The sequence below is a fragment of the Hemicordylus capensis genome, chromosome 2 (genome assembly GCF_027244095.1).
Source record: "Hemicordylus capensis ecotype Gifberg chromosome 2, rHemCap1.1.pri, whole genome shotgun sequence".
NCBI classification, from domain to species: Eukaryota; Metazoa; Chordata; class Lepidosauria; order Squamata; family Cordylidae; genus Hemicordylus; species Hemicordylus capensis.
In genome coordinates this window covers 426,237,560-426,264,648 of record NC_069658.1, presented here as the reverse complement: position 1 = coordinate 426,264,648, position 27,089 = coordinate 426,237,560, and the positions used below count along the sequence as shown (strand labels likewise).

The following is a 27,089-nucleotide window of genomic DNA, read 5'->3' as shown; positions in this document are numbered from 1 at the left end:
AAAGTAGTTTTCTGACTTCAGGAACAAACCATTCTAAGAAAGCGCCTTAAATAAACAAACAGAAAACCCAACATACCAGGCAGGAACCAGCAGCTACATAAAACAAGTTTAATATCCAATGGGGGTGCACAGAGGTTGTGGTGCGTCCAACTGTTCAGGGGGCCGAAAAAATCACATGTACAGGGGGCCATGGCCCAGAGAATGAACAAATCAGAAAGAGTGGGAAAGGAAAGCACTTTACACCAAGCAAAGGGAGCTGGGGTTGGAGGGGGTGGGGGAGAGAAAGAAGAGAAAAAGGAGTAAAATACGCATTTGCCAAGATAGGGGAAGGGAGCACAGTACCAACACTGTCCAGAGGCAGGGAGTGACCAGAAAGTTACATGCAGTGACCTGGGATTGACCCTAATACAATCATTCCCCCCCACCCCGCAAATATAAAGGGAAACAAATTATTCCACCACTTCCTCCAGCATGGAAAAAAGAGAACCGTACAAGAGCAAGAGTTACGCCCAGAGGAGCGGGTGGCAGCAGGGGAAGGAGGGTGTGACCTGTCCAGTGGGGTGACACCCACGCAGAAGGCAGCAATGAGAAAGCCACCCCGTGAAGCTTCCAAGGGGAGTCTATCGCAAGTTGGTAATGATGGAAACATTTAGCAGCTGGGATGCCCCTCCATGTGCGCATGTACCCACATCCCCACCCACCTTCCAACTGGGAGGTACAGGCTGGGTGGGAAAAAAATGTCTGGTTAGGTTTGCAGGGGCAGCTTTTGACAGTGTTGGTCCCAAATTACTGCAGCAGCAGCAGCAGCCCAAGCCTTATGAGCATCAATGCTGGTCCACGTTTGGGGAAGAGAAAGAGGCTGAAGGGAATGCACGGGGCTCAGGAATGATGCATCACTGAGGGCTCCAGCGCCATTTGGTCTAAGGGGATGGAATGCAAGTGACTCAGTTCATCAGCAGCACAGAGTAACAAACTGTATGTGTCACCCATGAGATGGTTCACAAGGCAAATGGAGGAGGAGGGAAGAAGAAGAAGAGGACTTCCAGTACTGCAGTCTCATTGTTGCCAGCAGGGGGCAACACCCAACACAACATAGGACGCAAAGACTATACACTTTGCAGGACGGAATTCGGCACTGCTGCTCTTCCTCTCCTGCCTCCCATATACCCTCAAAAGCCAGGAGGAGGAAAGGGGCCTTTTGCTAACCTGCAAACCCAAATCCTAGAGTGCTCCCTCCTTGCACAGCACCAAATCTATCAGTCTCTGCCTCTCAGCACACATTGTGGCCACACACACACACACACACACACACACACACCCCTAACTCTAACCTCCCAGAGTCATCACCTGGCTTTCCCTCACCCAGCCCACCTGCGCCAACAGCACACAAAAGCAAGAAGCAGCTGCCACTGAGTACTGGTCACCTCCTGTCAAAGAGAGCCAAGTTTCACAGACCACCAAGAAATACAAAACTGACCAACAAAAGAAAAAATTGAAAGGAAGAAGAAAAGGCCACAGAATCGGCGCCCAACCCCTCCCACCACGCCCATATATTTTATTATCTATATATATATATATTTATCACACACGCACGCGCACACACAGAGACCGTGCAAAAAATCCCGGCAGAGCCAGAACCCGAGAAAGAGAGAGAAAACCAAAAGTTAACCCCAACCCAACCCCCACAGCAACCGGTGCCGGCAAGGAAAAGCAAACCTAACAGTGGGAAGAAAGGTGGGAAGGGAAGGGGCTGGGGAGAGGGGGGGATCAACCCAAAATGGAACTGACAGTGAGGGGCTTTGCCCACCACCCCCCTGCACTCATTTCTTGTTCTTCAGCTGGTTGGCCAGCCAATCCAAGCCCTCATAGAGGCCATCACCACTTGTGGCGCAGGTGGCTTGGATGTACCAGTTGCGATGGCGCAGCGAGTGCAGGCCCAACTTGTCCGTGATTTCTGCCGCATTCATGGCATTGGGGAGGTCCTGGACAAGGAGACAAAAAGGACCGAGTCAAAAGCACAAGAACAGCCACACCTCTACCCTGGCTTTATCAGGGAATGAAGAGAAGAGCAAGTTTCAAAAGGTGCACCTGAAATGGCTTAGTAAGGCCTGAAGACAACTGAAGCCATTTCACCGAGAGACCGCTCATGTTACCTACATGCTATTTACAAATGCATTCTGGCAACCAAGGAGCCTCTATTAGAAAAGCTAGTGTTTGCTGGCGGCACCACCTGGTCTACCTGATCCTCACGCGTTTCCAGTTGCCCCACTGCACAAAATAAGCCTGTTCTGTCATACTGCCTGCAGCTCTTCCTGCTGTCACCAGATCCCCTAGGGGAATCGACACATTTGAAAGCTCATCTTTAAGAGAGCATGGGACTCTCTTGCTCAACTCTGCACCCAACACCAATCTCCGACTTGCACAAAATACACATAGCTCTGCTTATCAAATGTGGCTTTGTGTTTTTAACAGATGCAGCTTCTCTTACCAGGGAAGCAGTAGAGATGGAAGAAACTGCAGCTGCCTCCCTTTCTGTGGAACTATTAGAGGCAGAACCTGGCAACCCCAGTCCCGCTTTTTACAATGCAAGGGGACTCTCAGCACAATGGGATACGGTCCTTGGTTTGTAGACTACAACATCTCCTGTACCACTGGATTGCAACCTCACTGTATCCCTCAAGCTAGGGGGGGAAGCCACAAGTAGGGACCCAGCAGGCACGAAGGGAACTGGTGAGTGGCTGATCTCCCAGATACTACCAATCTGCCACAATCTCCAAGGCCAGCTATTTTGAACTGTGGTCCAGGGACTACCTGTGATCCATGGCTCACTTTCAAGTAGTCTGTGAGATCCTAGTGAAAAGATTTCATTTATATGCCGCTTTTCTGTGAAAAGGTGCACAAAGTAGTTTACACAGATGAAGAGAGTTTCCTGCCCCCAAAGGGCTCACAATCAAAAAAGAAATACAAGGCAGACACCAGCAACAGCCACTGGAGGGAGCTGAGTAAGGACAGTGGCTCTCTCACTAATAAATATAAAGACAATTACCACTTTGAAATGTGCCGCTTTGCCCAATGAGCAGGGAAAATACTGGAAAGCGCCGAGAAGCCAGAGTTTCACTGAAGCTGCTGCTATAACTTGCACTGCCAAAGAGGCAAGTATCCCTTCACCTGAGAGCTGAAAACAAGAGACAGCTTCCCTCTTTAGCAATGCAAGCAGAAGCAGCAAAAACTTCAAGGAAACCCTCAACTACGTGGATAGTCTCCCACGTGGCATGCCTTTTGAGTTGCCTCTATTCCACATCAAAGTCTTTTGACTTGTCAATCTCAGGAACAAGGGATGCACACAGTAAATGTTTCTCTTCTCCCCATATATATTTTTGGTGGCAGTACAGCTGCAGAACAGGAGTCAAACTTGGTTTTCAAGAACCACCCCACATGGTAACCACACTGCAAGACCTGCCATAGGGGGGGAAAAAGGGCCTGCCTGCCTTGACAGAATACCAGTATTTTAACTCTGTCCATGACCACCTCTTCCCTGAGAGCCAAGATTATAGTATCTTCCCCCACTCATGCAATAAAAGATATGTTTCTGGGTTGAAGAATTCAGAGTTGAGACTAGGAACACCCAGTGCCAGTTAGCCACATGCATACAGTTGCTCCTGTGCATTATGGGAAACAATCCCTTGCTCTGTGCACTCAGCCAGAATCTCTATCCTTAGTCTATATATTAGATGAGGGCATAACACCGCTCTGCCTCCAATTACTATCCTAGTTAGAAGTAATACTCTAGTTCAAGATCTGCAACCAGCTCCGCCCTGGTTGCATATGAATGGGAGACTAGGAGTGTGAGCATTATAAGATATTCCCCTCGGGGGATGGAGCCGCTGCTCTGGGAAGAGCAGAAGGTTCCAAGTTCCCTCCCTGGCAGCATCTCCAAGAGAGGGCTGAGAGAGATTCCTGCCTGCAACCCTGGAGAAGCTGCTGCCAGTCTGTGTAGACCAGGGGTGGGGAACCTTGGCCCTCCAGCTGTTTTTGGACTACAACTCCCATAATCCCCAGCCAGAGGCCAATAGCTAGGGATTATGGGAATTGTAGGCCAACATCTGCAGGAGGGCCAAGGTTCCCCACCCCTGGTGTAAACAATACTGAGCTAGATAGGCCAATGGTCTGACTCAGCATATGGCAGCTAACTATGTTCCTAAGGTCTTAGTGGGTTAACTTTTTATTTTTTACACAAACATTAAAAAATGAACAATCTCCACCTGGAGGTTCACAATCTGAAAGGGAGACACAACATCCAAGGAAAGGGACTGGGAAATAAAAGGGGGAGTGGAATCAAGTGATAATAGGGAAGGCCTTGAGCATAAAGATGAGCCTTTGATCTGTTTCCAAAAGGTCATAATAGACCAAGCATGAGATTGCCGGGGGGGGGGGGGGGAGGAAAAAAAGGAATTATATTTCTAATCAAGGGGAAATCTGCATGATGTGGCCTTGCATGCACCTCAGGACACCTCACAAACCTGTGGCAAATGGAGCCATAACTGCATAAGAGGTAGATCCTATCCCACCATTTCCGTGCATCCTTATGGGTAAGTAGGGAGGGACTTAGAATGTTGTGATGGCCGCAGCAACTATTCCATCACAGTACACAAGCCTGTTATGCCGTGATGGCAGCTAATTTCACACAGCGCCTACTTTTTAAAACTTACTTGGGGCCAAATTAGACACTGGAGATCTTTTAAAAACCACCCCGGAGTGGCAGATCAAGACCTGCCTCAGGGACATAGTGCTGGGGAAGAGGATCAGAGAGCTTAATCCTTTACCCTGTCTCAATGGGCCCCAATGCAGACTGACCCATAGGGGAGGAAAGCTGGTCTTGTGGTAGCGAGCATGAACTGTTCCACTTGCTAAACATGGCCCACCCTGGTTTGCATTTGGATGGGCAACTACATGTAAGCACTGTCTGCTGTAAGGTATTCCTCTTAGAGGATAGGACTGCAGGTCAAAAGTAGAGCCTCTATTTTGCATGCAGAAGGTTCCAGGTTCAATCCCTGTCAGTTCCAGGTAGGGCTGAAAGCCACTGCAGGTCAGCGTAGACAAGCCTGAGCTAAATGGAACAATGATCTGTCTTGGTACAAGGCCACTTCTTGTGTTCCCATAGCCCTTTTCAAAGAAATTTAAGAATGGGATAGCCAATCATGGATATCAAAAAAATGGTCTCTCTCTGCCTTATGCCTGCATTTGGGTCCAAAGAGGCCATGTTTCCTGGGCTGCCAGGCAGGGGAGGTGGTGGGTAGAGCCAAAGTGGGCGGTGCAGGGGAGGAGCCAAAGTGGGCAGCACAGAGGCGGAGCCACAGTGGGCAGCACCAACTATGGTGGGTGGAGCTGCATGTGGGGCATTGCTAAAGAATAAAAGCAATATAAGCAAAAACAACAACAACAACAACAAAGAGGCCATGTTTCCCAAGCACCAAAAGCAGCCCATAGGTTCCCAACACTGACAAACTCAGGATGCTAGAAGGCCACTGTCACCGTCATTTCAGACCTCAGGGTTGGACATATTTTCCATTCCTAACAGAAGACATGGGCAGTTGTGGGGGATGGCAGCCCTCCACCATTTCCCACAGGTAGAGCCCCTCTAGACAGCAATGCCTCCAACAAAAAACCCGACAGGTACCCCCCCCCCCCGCTCAACAGCATAACTTCTCGCCTGGACCAACCTGCTTGTTAGCAAAGACAAGGAGTACAGCGTCTCGCAGTTCATCTTCGGCCAGCATCCGCATCAGCTCCTCACGTGCTTCGTTCACTCGCTCCCGATCATTGCTGTCCACCACAAAGATCAGGCCTGGCAGAAAAGAGCAAGGCAGCATTCACACAAGGGAGAAGAGGAATGCAGGTTAAAAACAGGCAAGAGTGTGGAAGTCATGTACTACAACCCCTGCCCACCATCCGAGACCCTATATCAAGCTGCTGGGACCACAGGTCTGTCTGCACTACAGAACTAGGAGCCCAGGGAAGAGGGTGGTTGTAGATGGCAGCGGGGGGTTGGGGAAACCCATGAAGATTACCATGTGCACACAGTAGCTCAAAAGATTTTGCGATCTGAAGAGGAAAGGTGGGGCACGGAGCAATCTGCAATTCCATGTCCTCAAGGAGAAGGGAAGTCTATTAGGAAGTCATGTAGCTCAAGAGTCCTCATTAACTGGGCAGCCTGATTAGTACTGTCTGTCAGTCTTTCCCCCCGCTCAAGTAGAAGGGCTGTAGAGTGACCAGAAAGGATGCAAATTTACTTCTTTACCTCTTTTCACCGGCACAAACATAAATGGGTGGACTGAGCTAGTTTTCAGACTTGAAATACTGGCTTATGAGTGTGCGCACACCAAGTTTTACAGTGATATCTTAAGTGTCCAGGGGAGACGCACAGGTACAGGCCAACCAGCAAATGTGAACCTGCAAGTTAGACCAAGGCTTCATCTTCTCATGATGCCGAGCTGATTACTGCCCACTGCTTTACCAAGGATGCCCAGGTAGGATGCTAAGGCAACCAACGGAGGGCTTGATGACAGCATCTGAGCTGATGTACTATCAGGGTTTTCAGAAAAATCAGCGGCAGGGCTGGAAGCAACTGCATGTATCATGTTGTCCAGTCCTCTCCAACCCAATCCTGAAGCAGGTTACTCCACACCAATTCTTACCAAAAAAAGTCGTCTCAAGCACATAATACAGCTTGCTGGCCAATTTGCTGGTCCGTACCCACGCAAGTCACTTGTGGACGGAAGGAAACGGAAGCTTTACAAAAGCATCTTCCCATTAGGTCACATAAGGCAATTGTTCCTCGCCACAGGCAACCCAGGAAGGACTACTTAAAAGGTCTGTCCTGCTCCCATGACCCACATCTGCCAGTAACTGTTCAGCTACTGCTCCAGAATTCAAGGAATGAGATCCTTTTGTTTCCTTTGGCAGCTTGTTCTGTTGTCAAGCTTTAGTACATGCTTAGCAAGTACAAAGTGTCTAACCTAAATCTACCTCCATATAGCAGGGCTTGACAAAGCCTAGGCACCAGGGATGTGCAGAATGTTCTGCAGCTGGAACGTTCTACCTCGAAATGGGCCATTTTGAATATTCTGAGCTCAGATCAGAATGCCCTTCAAATGAAGGCCAGTTCTGAGCTCGGAATGGAACAACCCCATCCTGAATCTGAATGTTCCAACTGTTCAGAATGCCATTTTGGATTCCAACATGGCACTTGGAACATTTCGAGCATTCCAAGATTGTTCTATCAGAACAACCGGCTTGACCTGTTGTTCTGGACCGTTGTGCGCATGCTGTGTTCTATTCCGTGCTCATTCCATGCACATCCCTATTAGGCACCCCCTGACAGGCAGCCCTGTTTCTGTTCTAAGTACATTGCTTGTAAAGGGAATACAGAGGAGCCCACTTGCCCGCTCTACAATATCCATCACTAAGTTTGATAACTGTCAAGTGTCCATTCCTGGCTCCTAAAGCCAAAGACAAGTTATCAAGGCCTGCCATATCGTTTGAGCTAATTGCTTCTTTCCCTAATCCAGAGAGAATCAACCCAAAAGCAACCCCAGGGTTTTGGCCACAGATTCTTCCTGACTCTTGAAGGGCTACTCGCAGGTCACTGTGTTTTTCCTCTGCAACTGTGAGATCCTCCCACAAGAAATAGTTATTCTGCTACAGTTTTATCTGAGGATGAAAGAGGGAAACACCCCTCTTTCCCTCAAAACACAAACCTTTGAAAATCCCCAATGGAATAAACCTTCCCTTTCCATACCTTGGGTGTTCTGGAAGTAGTGCCGCCACAACGGCCGTATCTTGTCTTGGCCACCCACATCCCACACGGTGAAGCTGATGTTCTTGTACTCCACTGTCTCCACATTGAACCCTGAGGAGGAGAGGTAGGATCAACACCCAGGTTTGCACATCAGAGAATCCAGCCTTCCCTGCTAGGCTAAGAATTACACAACCAAGGCAATCAAGGGTAGGAATAAGGGCTAGGAATCCATTCACTAGAGGGTCACAAATACATCATCACTAACATGATTTTGTAAAACAGAGGAGTGCCAGACCCCGGTGTAGAGCTGGCAGACCTGTTTTTCTTTTCGATACCATCTTAGCACGAGACTTAAAATGGTAGTTCCTTCACTGACAACCACACGTTAGAAGGGGACCTTAAGTTACTCTTCAGGTGCACCAGCAAGAAGTGTTAATTAGAGAACAGCTAAGCTTAACTGTTCAATGCCACCCCTTCCTAAAAAGGAGGAGAACTTCAGCTATGGCCCAACCACAGGCTCTAGTATGAACACTACCAAATATTCACAGTAATGAATCATCCCTTCGATATAATTAGAGAAAGTTCCTAAGGATGGAAAAAATCAGATGGTGCCACTCATGAAGCAGTCATAAAAGAGCAATCTGTTCCTTTCCATGGGGTTCCGGCACAAGCACTACTGAGGAATGGGGGCTGTGCAGCAACACTGCATGGCAGAGTGCACCCAGAGTGTCTTTGGGACTCTGAAAAGTTTCTGGATCCTGAACCTAAGGGATTTTGAGTTTCCAGACTTCCTTCTGCAACCATGAATAGTACATCTGCTTTTTAAAAGAAGGTAAAAACCAGACTCTGGGTTACAGTAGGACTCTGCATACTGGAAGGCAGATCTATCAACAGCAATTAGCCACGACAGCTGGAATGGAATCTCCATATTTCAAGGCAGTGCACTTCCACATACCAATTGCTGAGCGACAACCAGTGTGTGAGGGCTGCTGCCCAACTTGTCTCTATGCCCCGTTTGTGAGCTTCCCAGAAGCAACTGCCTACACGTTGTTGGAAGCAGAATACAGGACTGGGTGGACTGACCCAGGAGGGCTCTTGCATTCTCATTGCTTAAGAGGGCTTGGGGATTATTATATTTATGAGAGGTGCAGGGCAGAGGGGCACTCCAGGGGTTGGAGTGACAGCCAGCTCCGTTTACAGCCTGCCAACCCACGCAGTTCTACTCCTAACCAAGGACTGGATCTCGGCTACCAGACAGCCTGTCTACCCAGTATAGACCCCTTCCAAAGATGGGCAGGGAACCTTAGAAACCCAACAGGAAGCTATTGGCATCATAGGTTTTTGTGTTTTTTTTTTAAATTCAAGTATAATTTCTGATCCAACTGCTCCCAGTTCCGTGAGTCACGCCAATTAATCCTGCTGTGTGCCCCATCAGGGAGGGAACACCAGACTAGTTCAAATAACAGGAAAATTGCTTTAACCCATTGGATCCCCCTCTCCTTTCTCAGAATGGGGCTAAGCTGCAGGAATACTAGCTAGAAAACATCCCATGAGGAAGTAGGGTGTTTGCTTACACGGCTGCCCTGGAGTCACAATCATATGACCATTTTCACTGCGCAGCTGTCATGACTGCAGCGATTCCACCCTTAAAGGGGAACAGAAGAAGGCAACAGACTTCTTGACATGTAAAGCCCAGGGGCCATACCAATAGTAGGGATGGTGGTGACAATCTCTCCCAGTTTGAGCTTGTAGAGGATGGTGGTCTTCCCGGCGGCATCCAACCCCACCATAAGGATGCGCATCTCCTTCTTGCCAATCAGGCTCTTCAGCAGGTTGCCAAAAATGTTCCCCATGGCGGCAGGTTTAACAGAGCAGGACTTGGCTTCTTCTGTCTGGTCAGTGTCAAAGGACAAGTCCTAGGAAGGTCAAGAGGGATATGAATGGGAAGAATGACACCTCCCAGCATGCCTAGCAAGGAAGCTGAAGACAAATGGAGAAACAGATCATTCTGGGGGATGATGCTAGTCCAACAGCAGCTGGGCAGCCCAGGCCTAAACACTCCTCCAGAAACCTTTTTCTAATGGAATCTCACTTCAAGCAGGAAGTGCGACAGAACTGAAAGGCATTTTTCGGCCATTTAAGTTCGCTTTTTAAATAAGCCCACAAAAGCTACTAGCCTACAGTATTTTCACATTTCTCTGTCTACCCAAATTTGTTACTCATTTGTGGTACTACAGCTGCCTGAAAAATATGCCAGCTCTTTTCCAGTTCACCAGATCTTCCCCTGGAAGCAATTCTTACTCGTGATAGTCACACTGCTGTTTTTACGACTCACAGTGGTCAGGGAGGAACTATTCTCACCTGAAGGTTTCTCATTCCTGCTAAACAGAGTATACTTCTGTCTCCTCCCAGAGCACTTCCCTACCTTGCCCCCCACCCAGAGGATGGGGTTCATAACATTCCTACTGCCAGGCCAGAGCCACAAACATAAAATCACAAGCTTACTCCAGCTAGTGATGGGGACAGGAAATATTTCGTTTCTAAAGATGTGCTTCATAAAGTTAAATTAGCAAAAGTGATGAATGGATATATACCAGCCAGGTTGTGTGTTTTTCAGGAGACTATCCATAGGAAGCATGCAAGTCACACAGAGGATATTTTATTTGTAAACTGGGGGAGGAAAAACCAACAAGTACACACAATATTAGGTCCCAACCAATTCTGAAAATCAAAACCTTTACAGTTCAAAAATGTTCTAGAAAAAATCCATCATAGTATTGTAATCTTCCAACCACATACTTCAAAATAGGCATTTCTATACTCACTCACAATGCTAAACTTGCATTGTCCTATGAGTAGGATCAGTCTTAATTTATTTCCTCTCTGTGCAAAAGCAACATGTTAGCCAGTCAAATTTTCTTAATAATTCAGATAAGTAGGAACATAGATTAATTTTCTGAATGCACTTGTCCAGCAGTTTTGCCACTTTCAATTTTTAAATCAAGACTATCAGGATCTTATAGCTTAGGAAGGAAACAAGTTGACTGAGGTGGCCTGAGGCATCTATAATAGGGACCAACTACTGAACGAAACTAAACAAACCAGCTGCAGAAAGGGGAACCTCCATGTTGCCAAACTAGAAGCTAATAATACAGAGGGAATAGCAATTGAGGCAACAGGATGTGCTGGCAGGCCACTCGGAGGGATTGTCCCTAATGGCCACTGTAAGAGAAATTGTCAGATGACTGCAAACAAAAACTAGTTGCTGATCCCAGAGCTATTATTTGTAAGTGTTAGCTCTACCTGATGCAAACAGAAACCTAAATCTCCAGCAGTGTTCCCTCTAACAGGGATTCCCAGATGTTGTTACTACAATTCCCAGAATCCCGAGCAGCAATGGCTTTTGCTTGGGGATTCTGGGAGTTGTAGTCAACAACATCTGGGAATCCCTGTTGGAGGGAACACTGATCCCCAGCCCCTATCGCCAAAAGCTGTATTGGGATTAGCTTAGACCTCAGCAAGTTCTCTTTGGCCCAGGAGTCAACCCTCGGATGTTGTGAGTCAGTGGGGAAAACGTGGCCGGGGGTGGGTGGGTTCTTCCCGCACCCTTGAGTGCATCTCTTCCCACCCCCCACACACCATCAAACCTTCAAGCCGGCCAGGGTTCGAAACGGTTTGGAGACCTGTAAAAGGACCTCCGAACTGGTTTGTTCACATCCCTAGCAGACTCTGTTTTGCTTACTCATGCCTCCTCCTGGTCCTGTCTGTCTAGCTCATCCATCATCTAACTGAGCCAGACAAAAATAACCAGGAAGGGGAGGAAAGTGCCCCCACCTACATTGCTTGCTTGCTTGCTTACTCCTCCTCCTGGTTACCATCTCTCATCTGGCTCAGGTGCCATGCTTAGGTTTTCAGGCACCATGGAGAGCTGGCGCCTGGGAATTGCTGAATCCTGGATTAGTTTATAGAACTCTGCCACAGATGCTGTGAAGGCTAGTGGTTTGATTCCAAGAAGCTCTAGCAATCAAAGATATTTACTGTGGGCTATTAGAACCTTGCCTTCCCCAGAAGCAACTCTTGTTGAAAACATATTGCCCACAAATCTATTCCAAGCAAAATAAGTTGTAGTTTATTACTGCAACAGAATTCTAAGCAAGGCCTGCTTTTAATTCTAAGAAACTTTAAGGAAGCAGGTTGTAGAAAAATAGCATTTGTGTACCTACTGGAAGTGAATGGCATGAGATAAGAACCACAAAACAATCCAAAAAGGAAGATGCTTTCTTAAATAACACCAATTTATATGCACACTCAACATGGAATGTGAGGAGGCTGGTTTTGTGGTAGCAAGCATGACTTGTCCTCTTAGCTAAGCAGGGTCCACCCTGGTTGTATATGAATGGGAGACGTGATGTGTGAGCATTGTAAGATATTCCCCTCAGGGGATGGAACCACTCTGGGAAGAGCATCTAGGTTCCAAGTTCCCTCCCTGACATCTCCAAGATAGGACAAGATTTTTTTTAATAGGACAAGATTTTTTTATTGAACTAACAAACTACCAAAGCATACAGTACGTTGCCAAAGCACAATTATATACAAAGTGGTTGTTTGTACATGATATATCTACAAAGATTTAGACACAAGGATTTGGAAACCCACAAGGTTATGAAGTATATGCAGGTAGTACTGTAACTCGGGGGTGGGGGATTTCTAGGCACATCAGGTAATGGGGGGGTTACATCCAACGTCCATTTCCACAATTTGTCCCATTGCTGTTTAGAAGAGATACTCTTGTCTTTTTGCACATAACCATACAAACTTTTCCAGAAGAGATTTACTGTTTCATCTGCGTGAACCTCTTGGCCGCGTCTTCCCTCCCTATTCCTATGCAGGAGCATTGCATAAATGACATACAGGTTTACTAACCTGATTATGAGGAGGGGAACATTCCAATTCCCTAGTATGAGGGCACCCGTTCTGTCCCGTTTCCTTGAAGGTTTCTTTCTGGGACCTCGAAAAGAGGTTCTATCGCTCAAACCCGATGTTAGTTCTTCCCAAGTCCCAAGATAGGGCTAAGAGAGATTCCTGCCTGCAACCTTGGAGAAGCCGCTGCCAGTCTGTGAAGGCAATACTAAGCTAGACAGACCAATGGTCTGACTCGGTATATGGCAGCTTCTTATGTGGAATATAGCTATATCTATTTATCATGGCACTGTCTCTGAAGTCAGTGGCAGTTTTGGTGAGGGTGTCATCTGTAGAAGTTATCAACAAAATCCTAGTAGAGCATGTGAGTCATTCAGGTAACTGTTCTTTTGATATATGCAAAACTTGATATTTTAGTTTTTAATTTTAAAAGTTAATTAGAATACTTTTTATGAATTTGTGGTCCATGTTGTACCTGCAGCAAGTCATTCTATGGTCATTTGGGGAATATATAAATTGGTGTTGCATTTCATAAATGCCATGATTGTGCACATTCACTTTTCATTAAAAAAAAGTTGCAGGCAGCCCAATCAAGGGTTTTTCTGAAATGCGTTGAGCACAATTTAAAAATGGCACTTTGAGGCAGCATCCACTCACTATCTTTCTTTATATGCACCAGGTATATGACGTCAGTCATTGGAAAGAACTCTGGACTGTTCCTAAGCGCTATTAACCCCTGCTAACTTGGCAAAGAGGCACCTTTTAATGTGGTGATTCTCTTTTATTTAGCAGGGGCAAAGTAACTGGCCCTACCCAACCCCAGCACAGTACCTCCAGTGACTGTTGCTGGTGTCTATCGTGTTTCTTTTTAGATTGTGAGCCCTTTGGGGACAGGAGCCATCTTATTTGTATTTATTATTTCTCTGTGTAAACCACCCTGAGCCATTTTTTGAAGGGCGGTATAGAAACTGAATGAATGAATGAATAAATAAATAAATAGCATGGGACTATGACTTCCAGTGTGCCTTGGCAGATGTAGATATGGAGTTCAGAGAATGAGAAGTCCGGTGCCTGAACCTCCAATCTAAGATGATATCGGTGTGACTCCAGGAGGAAGTATTCTAATTTACAAGAGTGTAATGCCTTTAGACCTGGTTGAGCTGCCTGCTAACCCTGTGCTTGTCTGGGCATCACCAAGATCTCATCAACCCAGTTGTCCAGCGATAGCTTTGGTGGCAGGGTGGGATTGGCATCATAAAGTCATTACAACTCTATAAGGGATCCTTTCTCCTGCGTCACAATAATGAAAAGCAAAACAGAGGATGGAGGGGGTGAGTGTGTGTGGGGGGGAGACATGTGCCAGGCACTGCTCATCACACAGAGGATGCCAGGCAACCCCCATCTGGCAGCATTCATTACTGCTACAGAGCTTAGTCAGAAATCAGACTCAGAGGGTTGTTCACGTGATAAGACAACCTAGCAGTCTTGGTTGATCCCTAATTCTTCTCCCCTGAACACTCAATATCTGGATTATTTGACACATCCAGAATACAAGACCAAGATCTGGCCCAACTCATTAAGCTCCACTCACCCGTTGGAAAAAATCTAGATGTCTTGGGCTCCATACACACCTCTCCATACAAACGCTGTACTCCATACATCTCATTTAACCACAAAACTTCAACCCTGAAGAAGGAACCAACACACCCCAGAGTCTGGTTCTGATGGGTGCTACTGGCGGCCCCTTCAGCCAAGAAGAATTGAGCACACCTTCCACCCTGTTCCACTCCAGGTTTCCAAGGCCCATTTCAACGTGCAGGCCCGACGACTACCGGGATACCTCCGCCACCTCCCAAGCCAGAAATAAAAGTGAAGAACATATGGGGTCCGGAAGAGCGTGTGGCCTTCTTTCCCCATAGCCAGCCCCCCCCCCACACACACACACCCCCGGAGCCTTGCAAGCGCCGCATCGAGCGCTCCATTCGAGTCTGGTTGCGAGCACTGGGGAAACACGACGGCTGTCCTCGCTGCGGCCACCCACACGCACGCCAAAGCGCAAGCACCTCGGTGAGCAACCCCGACTCTCCCATTGTCACTGGGTCTCAGTAACCCGGCAGCGCTGCTGCCTGCTTTGCCACCGGTGCGTGCTACTCAGCAGCAGCCACCGCCGCCGCCGCCGCCGCCACCCACCCCCACATTGCAACGCGCACGCTCCCGGCGACTCTTGAGCTGCGGGACTCGAGGTTACCCGATACTCTTCCCTCCTCCCATTCCTCCCCCCCCCCCCGCGATGAAACCATCTGCAATCATCGCCCCCTCCCCAAAGAATGAGTACCCAGAACACCCCCCAAATCCACAGGCCACCCAGCTCTACCACTCCCAGCTCCCGTCCCGGTCTCCACCGGGGCAGAGATGCAGGGTCAAGCCCACAGACACTTCCCTCCCGACCCTCTTTTGGCCCCTCTCACACAAGGAGCCCCCCAAGAGCAGCTTCACCCCACTGTCGCAATGCCTCCCTCTAGGGTCTCCCATTGACCTCCGCGGGGGCCCGGCGGGCCGGCCTGCTTCGCTCTCGACAGCCCACCAGGCTGCGCTCCCCTGCACCTGCGACAATTCCTCCATCTCCCCCCAGTCCCAATTCAGGTGACCTGCTGCGGGCGCCGCCGCCGCCGCCCCCGCGGGGTGTGCCGGGCCCGGGCACCCACCTGCTCCTGCGCGCGCGCCTCCTCCTCCTCCGCCGCCTCCTGCCCAGCTGACTCTGCACTCTGCGGCCCCCTCCAGCCGGAAGCAGCGGCAGCAGCAACCAGGCAGGCCCGGGGACACGACGCTCTCGCGAGAACAATCCACCCCCTCACAATGGTGGGGCGGGGGCGTATGTCTCGCGAGATCTCCCGAGCCACCATCTCCATGGTAGCGGCTGCAGCAATGCAGGGGGGAGGGGGATTGGTGCATGGGGTGATGAGTCCTCCTTGAGCTTTATTGTGGGGTTGCTACATTGCTGCCAGGGGTGTGTTGCTAAAGGGCATTGTTGTTTATGCGATGATGGGGCTATGGAGTTTTGTGCTTGGCGAGGACGCGATGTAGGAGGAGTTGCCGATATCTCCCCCCCGCCCGCCGCCCTTTTACACTAGCCTTGCTCCTGTGCCTGACGTGTTGAAATCTGAGCAGGTGAAACTTTTCCAGGCGTCGAAATAAAGTGATGCGAAAAGCTTCAGCCGACATTCATTTCTGCATGTCAGGCTGCTGTTGAAGGCACAAGAGCAGCGTCCCCAAGAACTTGGTTGCTGCCTCTGGGCTGGCAACCTGGGCGGAGGAGGGGTGTAATGGAGGATACCCTTCAGGGGGCTTCCAGTTGTGGTTCCTTTCCCTGGGATAAAATGACTGGGGCAGCCTGTGGAAGGTTGCATATTATTAGCCTCCCCACAGCATACACCACAACTCTGTTGACAGATAAAGAAATTCAGTATTTTTCGTCTTCTCTTTTCTGCAGTTTGTTGAACCTTCTCTTGATCGCATATTGGACAACAAAGGATCAAAGTGGATTGTTTACTTTTCCCCATTTGCCTCATCTTAAGACTTTCCATACTTATATTCTGGAGCCAGCAGCAGACCAAGATGTCCGTTAAGGCCCTGATCCAGAAACAGATGTGCACCAACATCAGCCACTATTTCAGATGATGACTGCAATACAGACATATCTGCTCCCACCCCTACAATGACCTGCACAAGACTCTGGCTTGGCACTTGAGTGGAGGAGGAGCGTAACTGATACTCTTCAGGTTGTCATAGTCAGCACTGATGGTGCTTATTACAAAAGGTAAAGTGTGCTGTCAGCCACAGAGTCCTGTGGTTGTCTTTGGTAGAAACAGGAGAGGTTTACCATTGCCATCTCCTGTGCAGCATGAGATGATGCCTTTCAGCATCTTCCTATATCGCTGCTACCGTTATAGGTATCTTCCATAGCAGGGGCGTAACAAGGCTGGAGTGGGCCCAGAGACAAAATTTTAAAATGGGCCCCTCACTGATACACACACACACACACACACACACACACACACACACTTCACAATATATAGTCACATGACTTGCCTCTGGGGGGCCCCTCGAGGCGTGGGGGGCCCCAGGCAGCCGCCTCCCCTTGCCTAATGGTAGTTATGCCCCTGTTCCATAGTCTGGGAAGCATACCAGTGGGGATTTGAACCAGCAACCTCTGGCTTGCTAGTCAAGTCATTTCCTCACTGCTCCATTAGGTGGCTGCTTATTACAAGGGACATCTGAATTCAGTCCTTCCCATCCCACTACCCGCACCCTTGCTGGATCAGCCTTGCTGGATCAGGGCTCATGTTTCATCTTTCTCCCTCCCACTACAGTAGGAAATTGAATGAAGGAACATAGGAAGCTGCCATATACTGAGTCAGACCCTTGGTCCATCTAGCTCAGTATAGTCTACACAGACTGGCAGCGGCTTCTCCAAGGTTGCAGGCAGGAATCTCTCTCAGCCCTATCTTGGAGATGCCAGAGAGGGAACTTGGAACCTAGATACACTTCCATCCCCTAAGGGGAATATCTACAGTGCTCACACTTCTAGTCTCCCTTTCATATGCAATCAGGGTAGACCTTGCTTAGCTAAGGGGACAAGTCATGCTTGCTACCATAAGACCAGCTCTCCTCTCTAACAGGTATGACAATACTGTACCTCTTAAAAAGCAGAGCAGTATAAAGATAGCCTGCAGAAGGATGCAGATACAAAGTATAGATAAATAAGCAAGAGCCATGCTTTTTTACTCTCTCGATCTGACTACACCTTCAAGACAACTCCCTGATGAAGAGCCATCTCTGGGCTCATTTTGGAAGCTTTCCTGATGTTAGACTACCTCTTGGGACCAGTGTGGAATGGATGCCTCAGAGCATCAGAGCCTGTGCGCATACCAACAGAAAAATGATAGGATTCTGCAGTCCAGATCTTGTATCATGCAGGCGATGTACAGACAAAATGAAGGAGAGCTAAAGTTGCAGAGGAGATAACTGTTCCCTTGTATGTTTAGTTCAGCTCTTTTCCAGAGGCAACTCAGTTCTTTCAAAGAGAGTTCAGAACTTCTTAAATACCGTATTAAAATATGGTGTGGAAGGCAGTTGTGATATTTCCTTTAAGAAACTGAATTAGTGTCACTTCTGATTAAGAGTTACAGTACTCCAAATGTGTTGGGGCTACAAATTATCTGCTCCTTGAGGTCTCCTCTCCTTTTATTATTGCATTTGGTGCCTTCCCTTCTTCCCTTGATGCTAGCAATCTACATCAGGGCACAGTGTCCAACTGAACTGTAGCTTTTTACAAGTACTGTATAGATAGATAGGTGGAATGGCAAATGGAAATCCAATTCTCAGTGAACATATTTCACCAAGCTCCAATTCACTTTACCACATTGGCATGGTGGATATCGACGACAGAGTCCAATTGCAACTTTCTTCACTGCACATATCAGTTTTATGCCACTTTAACAGCCATGGCTATAATCAAAGAATTGTGGGAATTGTTTGCCGAGCTGCTGAAAATTCTGTCAGAGTTCTCTAACACACTTCTATAAATTACAATTCACAGGGCTCCTTAGAAAGTGAGAATTTAAACCAGTTCAAAACCAGTTCAAATCTGCATGTGGATTGGATATGTCCTACTTATTGTGGCATAAGCTTTCATAGGCTAGACTCTAGAGTTTGCTTTGTTAATTGCATCAAGTGTTCTGGAAAGTTCGGTAGGTATGCGGGTACAGTTTGTTTTTTAAGTGTTTCAATCTTATTGGAGACTGGGAGCTGATTGTTTTTCTAGATAATTGAAGGTGGTTTGAAAGAGGGATTGCTGCTCATTGCATGTACAAACCATCCCTTTTTCATCTGTTATAAACAGGTTTTACAGATTTTGTAGACAATACAAAAGCTTGCAAAACATGTTTTACTAGAGGCATCAAGGAAACAAAATAAACAAGTGTATACTCTTTGGGAGGCAATTGCTCTCTGAAATCACTTTCAATGGGTGACATCCAGACTAAGTTTCACAATATTACTACTCAGGAGTTATTCTAAAAGTCTGCTTAATTTCAATAGGACTTCTCAGGAATAATTTAGTTTGGCTGTCAGCCAATGTTCTACAAAATACTATTGTCTCTCTTCCTGCCTGAGTTGCACTCTTTCCAAAGGGGATAGAATGGGCCAAACAGCATGTTATCTTAAATCCATAGTTTGGCCTGTATGTGATTTTTGTTTTAAAATCAGCTGTGAGCACCCCCCACCCCAATCCAGATTGGCATCATGGCAGAGTGAAAGGGTTGCAGGCTCCTATCAACTGTACTGTATTTCCAGACCAGACCAGGCCAAACACAGCTGATTTTTAACAATCCTACACGTACATAGTACTTAAAGGCCAAAATACTTGTATAAAGTATTATATAATTTGTCTCTAATTTTATGAAGAATGCTACCGTGAACTTCCCACTACTCGGGGAAAGTGGAGTATTGTAGCAAGCAAACCACACACTATTATTCAAGGCTAATTGTCGCTATCATCAGCCGGTGGTAATTGCAGGGTGGGGAAGCCAACTTGTGTTGACTTTCAGTCACATCCTTCCATGATAAGGCAATAATCAGAAATGCCCAGCATAAGCAAAATTAATCTCAGACACAGCTTTGGTATGCCACCGCTAAAATGTATTTAGGGTGTTTAGGGTAAGCTGCCAAAGTCAAATCCTACTTGTGTGATGGACATATAAGTTCTAATCACACGTTTATATTCATCACTAGTGTGAATATAGTGTGCATGGATACAGATCTGTATGTATGTACAGTTATTCACATGTTAAGTGTAGCACATGTACAGCACCGCACTTTCTATCTGTACTGTATATTTGAGGGTTCATTTTTAAAATGTACACTGCTGCAGTCATTCACACAAAAACATGTGCTACATGTGTACACACATCAGAACACAAATAAATCATAACATCTGAGTAGGGTTCCTGTTGGGTACCTATTACACAGCTGCTATACCACCAATGTACATGGCTGGAAATTAATAAACTGGATTCCCCACCTCCCCCTCTTGCAGCCAGCCAGAGGTTGAGGTGGTACAGAACCACCCCTCAGTATCTCACTTACATTACACACCACTCCCCCCACTAATCCTCCCCACCTACTGTCAGTCACAGAGTTGGCTGAGCTTTCCATGGATCCAAACACAACCACTCCCTGCTGAAGAGCACTGAGAAACTCATGCAGTGAAGTCATGGCTGTGGGTGGAGACCAAGCTGAGTTCAGCAAGGAGACCTGGTCCAGCCTGACTCAGCCTGTGGGTCCCTCTTGGGCTGGGACCAGAATGAGGACACCGGAAAGTGGCCTCCTAAATCTCAGACAACCCTCCAGGCTTCTTAAGGAATTCAGCATCTATGGTCTTTCAGGCCCTGTCACCTCAGGGGGAGAATACTTGGCTCTTAATTTAAAGTCTGGTCAACATCTAGTTTTTCTGGAGCACCACTTTGAGATGTGAGTGACGGGCAGAGGGGCAGTGCTTCCACTGCCACCCCTTAAAGTGGTCTACCAGCAAATTTTTGTTTTGGCCCATGTTTAGCATGGTGGAAGTGTGTCTAGTGTAAAAGTACCAGCCTTATCCAGAAACATTTTCAGCACTACCAGTTGTGCACAGTATAGCACTGAATTGGGAATCCTGTGACTGCTGTGTGGACATTCCCCCCTTGGATCACGTTTATTTGCATTAAGATTAGATTCCCCACCCCCACCACTCTTCATATGCACAATCTGCTAAATGAAATTGCATGAAGGGGTGCAGGCCACACTGCTTGTCTTCTACTTCCTGATTTTGTTTTGAATGTAAAAGCCAGAGAGAGTGGAAAAAAGAGGCACAAGCTTTTGTTGGGTGGGACAGAAATATCATGCTGTTCCTCTTCCTGAACATTTGTCTTCTCCTTCTACATTATTGGATTGTTTAAAAAGGCAAAATTGCTCTATTGTACCTATGTACTAATTTGTCTAAATGCCTTGTTAATTTAATTAGTTTCAGGATTGATCTTTTCTGGCAATCTGATTGCACATGGTTGTAAAGAAGCTGACATCACTGCACTGGGGAAATTTTTTAAAAAACTGGTCTGTAATCTGAGCCAGGGTTTATCTCAAGAAGCTCTTTTCAATGCCAGAGTTTAGCCTCAAAACATGAGCAAAAAACAAGTGCCTTTGAGCATGTTAAAAGTGTGTTTCCTTCATAATTAAGTAACCTCAGCCCTGACACATGCAACTGAGAAAGAGGACAAGGTTTTCAGACAGGTCGGAGGCTTAAACATTCTCCTTAGGCTGAAAAGATGCTGGAGAAGCAGCCCTGCAAGCTTATAGGGGCAGTGACAGGTTTTTAGAAGCCCACTATTTTAAGCAGGAATTGGCTTGGAAGCAGATGCTGGTACAACCCATACGAGAAGCCCCAGCCTTCCTCAGAGGTGACTCTACCGTGAAGGATAACTGAAGCAGAGTGTCATACAAGGCAGCACTATGGCAGTTGGGCAGCTTTGAGCCTGGGGCACAATCCACTGGGAAAATTCTTCTGTGCAACCCCAATTAAATGAATAGGACTTATTCCGGAGCAAAGCAGCTCATTTCAATGAGACTTGCCCAGAATGTTCTGGCTCATTTCCTATACCTTTCCCAGCCTTGCCACCCGCTGGGGTACAATGTAAGACAAGCAGAGTTGCTGCTACTGTATCAGCTCCACCCACCTTTACCAACAGCTTTTTCTTCCTTGATCCAAGTGGCTCCCAGGTGATTGTAATGAGGTCCTCCCCCCCACCCCTCCTTTTACCCCAAACAAAATCCTTGTGCAAGGGGCAGAGATTTGTTTTAATTAGCTTTATTGGAAGTATGACAGAGCATCAGTTCCCATCTGGAAAGAGGCCTCATCCCTGGGCTGGTTTAAGCTGCAGCCCCGCAGTGGCCACGTAGTAAATCACCCCATGGAGCTGGCTGCAGCAAGCGCCTTTCCCGAGACCGGAGCCAGGGCCTGACAGAAGTCAACAGGAATTTCCAGAGGCTGCGGTTTGGGCTAGAAGGAGGCGATGTTCTGGCACTGAGACACACACACACACACACCCCAAACTAATTGCATTCACACACACACCATGCTGATCACATACACTATCACATGCACTTCCCAGTTTCGGAACACTCTCACTGGCATGTGCCTGTAACTCCTGAGGCAGCCCATCTGGTTGCTCTATTGCAGCCAAACTGAAATATATACTCTGCTTACGGCATACACATATGCACAGGGGCTGTGCATGTGTTTTTGTGGTGTTTACCTGGCGTAGTAAATGGCCATCTGTCCCTACATTACACCAGAGATCGACTGCAGTCTCTCCCCGGCCGCCCCCCCCCCCCAATACACAGCTAGAGAAGCAGACTCTTCTTCTGTTCGGTGCTTCATTTAAGCCAGTCGTTTTCAAAATTGCTCTTAGAGAACTTTCTCTGCACTGATGGGGGAAAATAGCCTAGTCTGACCCTATGCTGAGTTCTTTTGTCATTGAACAGCCACAATTGCTGTCTCTCATATGCCTGGGATTAGGGGAAGGGCTTCTGGGTCAAAAGAAATGCCTTGCATGGAAACATGGGTCAACTTCTAATTTTAGAACTGGATTCTGTCCACTGCCAGTGAGTAGGTTTGATGCACCTAGATTTTAACTCAGCAAAATTCCAGTATATACACAGTTCCATAGGTATTCTCAAGACATACACCAGTTCTTCACCAAGTGGGTCATAAACCCAAACCAGAATTTCCCCTGCTGAGCAAAGAGGCACCTTTTTAAAGTGGTGATTCTCTTTATTTAGCAGGGGGATAACATCTGGCCCTATCCATCCCTAGCACAGCATCCATGCAGTGGCTGTCGCCAGTGTCTATCTTATGTTTCTTTTTTTAGATTGTGAGCCTTTTGGGGACAGGGAGCCATTTTCTTTGTTTGTTTATATCTATGTAAACTGCTTTGGGAACTTCTGTTGAAAAGCGGTATATAAATAGTTCAAGTTCTTTAATGTTACAGCCACAAGCCAAAACAGAAGAGAAAGATTATAGTTATATAACAATAAATTGAGTGTATATAATTAAAACAGGCTGAAATTAGAATTAGTTAAAAAAAATTGACAAAATTGAAAACATAGTGAGAATAAAAATTTAAAACAGTAAAATATCCTTATTAACCATCCGGTGACATATATTTATGGCAGCAGCACAGAATTTAGCCACATTAGATGTAATTAAACACTCTGAGTCCGAAAGCAACAAGGAACAATAAAATTGCTCCTGTCGACCGGGAAATTTACAAAGCAAAGGAGTAATGAAAGATTCACGGATATCCTTGATAATAGAACCTGGCGGTATATAAATATTTGTCGTAAATATTTTGTTGCAACTGAGTCATAACCCAGTCTAAAGTAACACTAGCAGCACCACCACAATTTTAAAGTGCTTTCTCTAAAGGAGAAAGAAAGAAAGAAAGAAAGAAAGAAAGAAAGAAAGAAAGAAAGAAAGAAAGAAAGAAAGAAAGATGGATGGACATACACAGTAAAATATTAAAACTGGATCACAAACTGCAGGTTGGGACTCATGACAGAGGCTAGGTCTGGAAAGACTGAAAGCTAGTGACATATCTTGACACCAGAAATGGCTACTATATGTATAATGCTGTGAATAATCTTTTCCTCAGTACACTGACATTAAGCTACTGCAATCTCTCTCTCTCTCTCTCTCTCTCACACACACACACACACACACACACACAGAGTGGGGATATGTAAGCACAATAACCAGGCATTTGCTGCCCCCATTGTACCCCCTTTTCCGTGGGCTAGCAGATGGGCCTGACAGTCCCTAAAAATAGTTTGGAAGGGGCTGCTGAGCTGAAGTGAGCTCTGATTCAGAAGCGCCCTTATGTCACACAGGCAGATGGTGGTGAACAGCAGTCCTGGTGTCAAGTATTCCTTCAGCTTACACCAGGACCAGCCTAGCCAAATACACAGATCAGGCATCTATATGGGCTGTTCAAATCACAGGGCTTCCACACAAATAAAGGAACCCCTTAAGGAAAGACACAATCCTGCCTTCTCACCTTTGGGATTAGAGGACCTGCATAGTAAAGTCAGAGATGTCCTCCCACCGTCCGCGTGTAGGTTTTCCTGACTGAAAACCCCTTTAAATGATGATACTAGTAGGTGAGGCCTGTCATTGACCGAGCAAGGTCATTTGGCATAGATTACACTTCTCGGAAGGTTCAAGAAATGAAATCCAGGAGGCCCTCTAATATTGTGAGGATAATGTTTGCGGAAACTGCAATTTTGGAGTGCTTGGGGTTAGGTGGTTCCTTCGCTGAGGGCAGGACCGACCACCCCATCCCCTCACATCAGCTGAGAAGCAAGGAGAGTGGCTATTTAAATATCCCTGCACCTCAGCTGAGAAGGTGGGGAGGTGTAAAGTTTAAAGAGCCACTCTCTTGGCTTCTCAGGTGATACGTGGGGAAGTTTAAAGCAGCAGGGCAAGAGTGGATGAAGCAGCCTGCACCTCTGGTGCTGCTTCTTTAAATCTCCCCATGTGCCAGCTGAGAAGCAGGGAGAGTGGCTCTTTAAAAATAGCAGATTAGTTGTTGGGGTGTGTGTGTGAAAAACAGCAGATAACTGAAACTACCAACCTCCCCACCACCACCACCACCCGCCAGAACTAGTTTGGTATACTTGGCGGTGGCCCGCGGATGGGTGAAACCGCAATTTGAGGGCCACCTTATGTGATAAGGATTTTTTAATTAAGCTGCATGCAAAAGGGAAGTAAAAGGACAGTTTTAAATTTGTAGGATTTCAATTTCAAACATTATTCATTTTATTGAATAATTACCATATATGGTCAATTTGAATCATGGTCAATTTGAATCTGAGAAAGATCTTCTTTGGGGCATGATGTTATTTTGGAATTACTGATCTGATTACTGAGTGTTCAAAAAAATCTGCTGCGAAGAACGATTAAAATATGACGATTATATTCAGAATTTCTTCTAAAATGAAATTACAAAAAACCCAAACAAAAATCCTTAAACCTTTCTTCCAGCATATTCTGGTGCAAAATGTAGTGTATTCAGCTAATTTGGGTGGCAGGATTGCTCATGCAAAATTTGGTATCTGTAGGTCACCAGGAAGTATGACTTTATTTTGCAAAAACCAACCAACCAACCAACCAATTCTTCAATATATATAACAGATTAGCTATATGTGAATGGAACAAACATGTTCATTCACTTGCATGAAGCTAAGGGAGGGGGGAAGATGCAGTTGGGAAAATGTTGCCCCAAACCTCATTGTCCCACAGTATATTTTAAATGGCTTCATTGTCTTCTCTTCATTCAGCTGTATGGAACGGGGAGTGGGGGGAGAGTTGGAAGGGGCAGCAATCTGGAAAACCCATGTGGAGAAGGAAACATAATTGCTTTCTGAGATTAAGTGAGCCTATACTGGCCCACAATGGCTATGGTATGGCCAGCTTGCCATGACAAATTTCCATTTTAAAAAGGCAAAAACTCTGTTTTAGGAGACTGCTGGCAAGATAGCCAGTCCTAATTGGAGTGTGCAAAGGTTTAACTTCCTTGTGTACTCTTGCCTGTTTCAGATGATGGTAAAGTTCCCTTTTGGGCTTGAGTTCCCATACCATCCATCACAGAGAGCGGGATGCAGTCAGGGAGGGTGAAATTAATTTTTACTTAAAGCAGCAAAAAAGATTGAGCTGATTCTGCTGACAGAACACACACACACACAACATACATGTGTCTATGAAAAAACTGACATTAGTTACTGAATGGATCCAGCCACATTGAATAGCATTAAGGAGCAGAAGTCACACCATGCCTCCACGAGCTACATGAATTGGTTTTTTAAAACACAGGTGAAGGAAAAGGTCAAAAGAATAAATTAACTCCATGTAAAACACCCTAGTGCTGCTTCACTGGTGTTGCTATTGTAGAGTAGGCTGCTATTGCTATTCCAAACAAGTGCAACATTTACAGGCAACCGTATCCCTACAACTTCCTTTCTTAAAATGAAAGTCTCAGCTAACTCTGCCTGCCTGCCCCACCTCTCAGTGAAAGGACTGGTGTCCAAAGTCCTTCTTTACTAGATGCACTGGGGCTCTAGAAACAACAGCAGCCTTGCTTGGGCTTCATATGTTTCCCCCTGCAAGGTCATGTCTTAAGGGGATTTCCTCCTGCTCCTCCTCCCTTGCATCTGGTTTCTGAGAAGCAGAGCAATGGGGCACAGAGCCCATGGCTTTTAATGTCTGCTCCCCCTCCCCATTCTCAGATGGGGGTTTGGTATGGCACCAGACATTATGCACCTGGTGACATGATTTCATGGGAAAGGGGGACCACAGAAGGCTACAGGCTCTTACAGATGCTACCAGGTGGAGGCAGGATGCCATCAAAGTGCCATTTATTTGTAGACGCTGCTCCTCTTTATAGCCAAGCATTCTCGTCTTCATACTGAGAGAGAGCAAGTCACCAGGCCCCTTGCAGGGCGTGCGGCAGAACCACAAGACACATGGTCCACAGAGGGCAGTTGTCTCTGTGGGTGGAGCCTCGCTGAGGCTTGGCACCACCCACAGTGCTCCTCATTTGCAGCTGTGCAGCTGAGCACTTGTCAGGCAGCTGGGACGTGGTTCACCGGAGACACAGCCCAAGCAGCGAGGTCTCTGGAGGGGCAGTGCCTTGCCCCACTCACTTGCAGACGCTCACCCACTGCGCAGCCGGGCACTCCTCACACTGCACGTGGCAGCACCACTGGAAGCGGCAGTGGCAACGCTGGGCCTGCGTCTCCTGCAGCACGTTGTGGCCCCGCCCACAACACAGGCTGCTGCAGCCGTCTGGCCGCGTGCTGCCCTTGGCGCAAGAGCGGCCGTGAGTGCCCGGTGAGCCCACGCTTGGGTCCGGCTCACAAAAATCGGGCGAGGGCTCGTAGAAGATGAGGTGCTTGGCCAGGCGGGATTTGCGGAACCGTGGCCGGAAGGCCCCTGAGTTGCTGTTGTGTGGCCGCAGGAGGATGGCGTGGTCCATCTGCTCCCTCAACGTAGAGCCCACGTGCCGGAAATCGGGGACCGCCAACCAGCACGTCCGGAACTGGCAGCTCCCCGAGGGCCCGTGGCATTTGCACCTCCGCTGCCTCAGCTCCGACACAATCTGCCAAGGGGGAACGAGAGAGGAGTGTTAGCCGCAAGGAACGGGGGTGGGTGGGGTGGGGGGGCACTCCCTGCAGAGCACCCCTTCCTTGCTCGTCACCCAACCCTGCCCTCAAGGAGCACCTT

At 47.2% G+C, this 27,089-nt stretch overlaps 2 protein-coding genes and 1 long non-coding RNA gene across 15 annotated transcripts in view; 1 reads left to right on the top strand and 2 right to left on the bottom strand.

The window, feature by feature from the left end:
• Positions 1 to 94: 94 nt before the first annotated feature.
• ARF3 (ADP ribosylation factor 3) lies at positions 95 to 15,581 on the bottom strand. Of its 2 annotated transcripts, none has more exons than XM_053289318.1 (5): positions 15,424 to 15,581; positions 9,504 to 9,714; positions 7,799 to 7,909; positions 5,721 to 5,845; positions 95 to 1,982 (listed from the first exon to the last, which is right to left on the bottom strand). In XM_053289318.1, exons 2-5 carry the CDS (start codon positions 9,649 to 9,651, stop codon positions 1,821 to 1,823), a joined length of 546 nt encoding a protein of 181 aa, XP_053145293.1. In that variant the 5' UTR covers positions 9,652 to 9,714; positions 15,424 to 15,581; the 3' UTR covers positions 95 to 1,820. The 2 variants fall into 2 exon arrangements, with proteins under 2 accessions (XP_053145293.1, XP_053145294.1); XM_053289319.1 differs by lacking the exon at positions 15,424 to 15,581 and adding an exon at positions 10,393 to 10,412.
• A 46-nt stretch (positions 15,582 to 15,627) lies between these two features.
• Positions 15,628 to 22,647, top strand: LOC128342225 (uncharacterized). 3 transcript variants are annotated; one of them, XR_008314841.1, is made up of 3 exons: positions 15,628 to 15,886; positions 16,209 to 16,535; positions 20,778 to 22,647. It is a non-coding gene; the product is annotated as an uncharacterized LOC128342225 (long non-coding RNA). The 3 variants fall into 3 exon arrangements; XR_008314840.1 differs by having other exon boundaries at positions 18,318 to 20,787; XR_008314839.1 differs by having other exon boundaries at positions 16,209 to 20,787.
• Positions 22,648 to 22,775: 128 nt separating this feature from the next.
• The window catches only part of WNT10B (Wnt family member 10B), a 31,295-nt gene continuing 26,981 nt past the window's right edge, over positions 22,776 to 27,089 (bottom strand). For all 10 annotated transcript variants that reach the window (XM_053289309.1, XM_053289308.1, XM_053289307.1 and 7 more), the window contains one exon: positions 22,776 to 26,964. In XM_053289309.1, the coding sequence (XP_053145284.1) occupies positions 26,506 to 26,964 (459 nt within the window). In that variant the 3' untranslated portion in view covers positions 22,776 to 26,505. The remainder of the gene's footprint in view (positions 26,965 to 27,089) is intronic.

Bases quoted from the DNA above. Each gene is read 5' to 3' on its own strand.
- ARF3 (XM_053289318.1), bottom strand. From the start codon at position 9,651: ATGGGGAACATTTTTGGCAACCTGCTGAAGAGCCTGATTGGCAAGAAG. The intron at 7,910-9,503 runs GTATGGCCCCTG...TCTCCTCCTCAG, and splicing joins CACCACCATCCCTACTATTG to GGTTCAATGTGGAGACAGTG. The intron at 5,846-7,798 runs GTATGGAAAGGG...CTTTTCTGCCAG, and splicing joins CTACTTCCAGAACACCCAAG to GCCTGATCTTTGTGGTGGAC.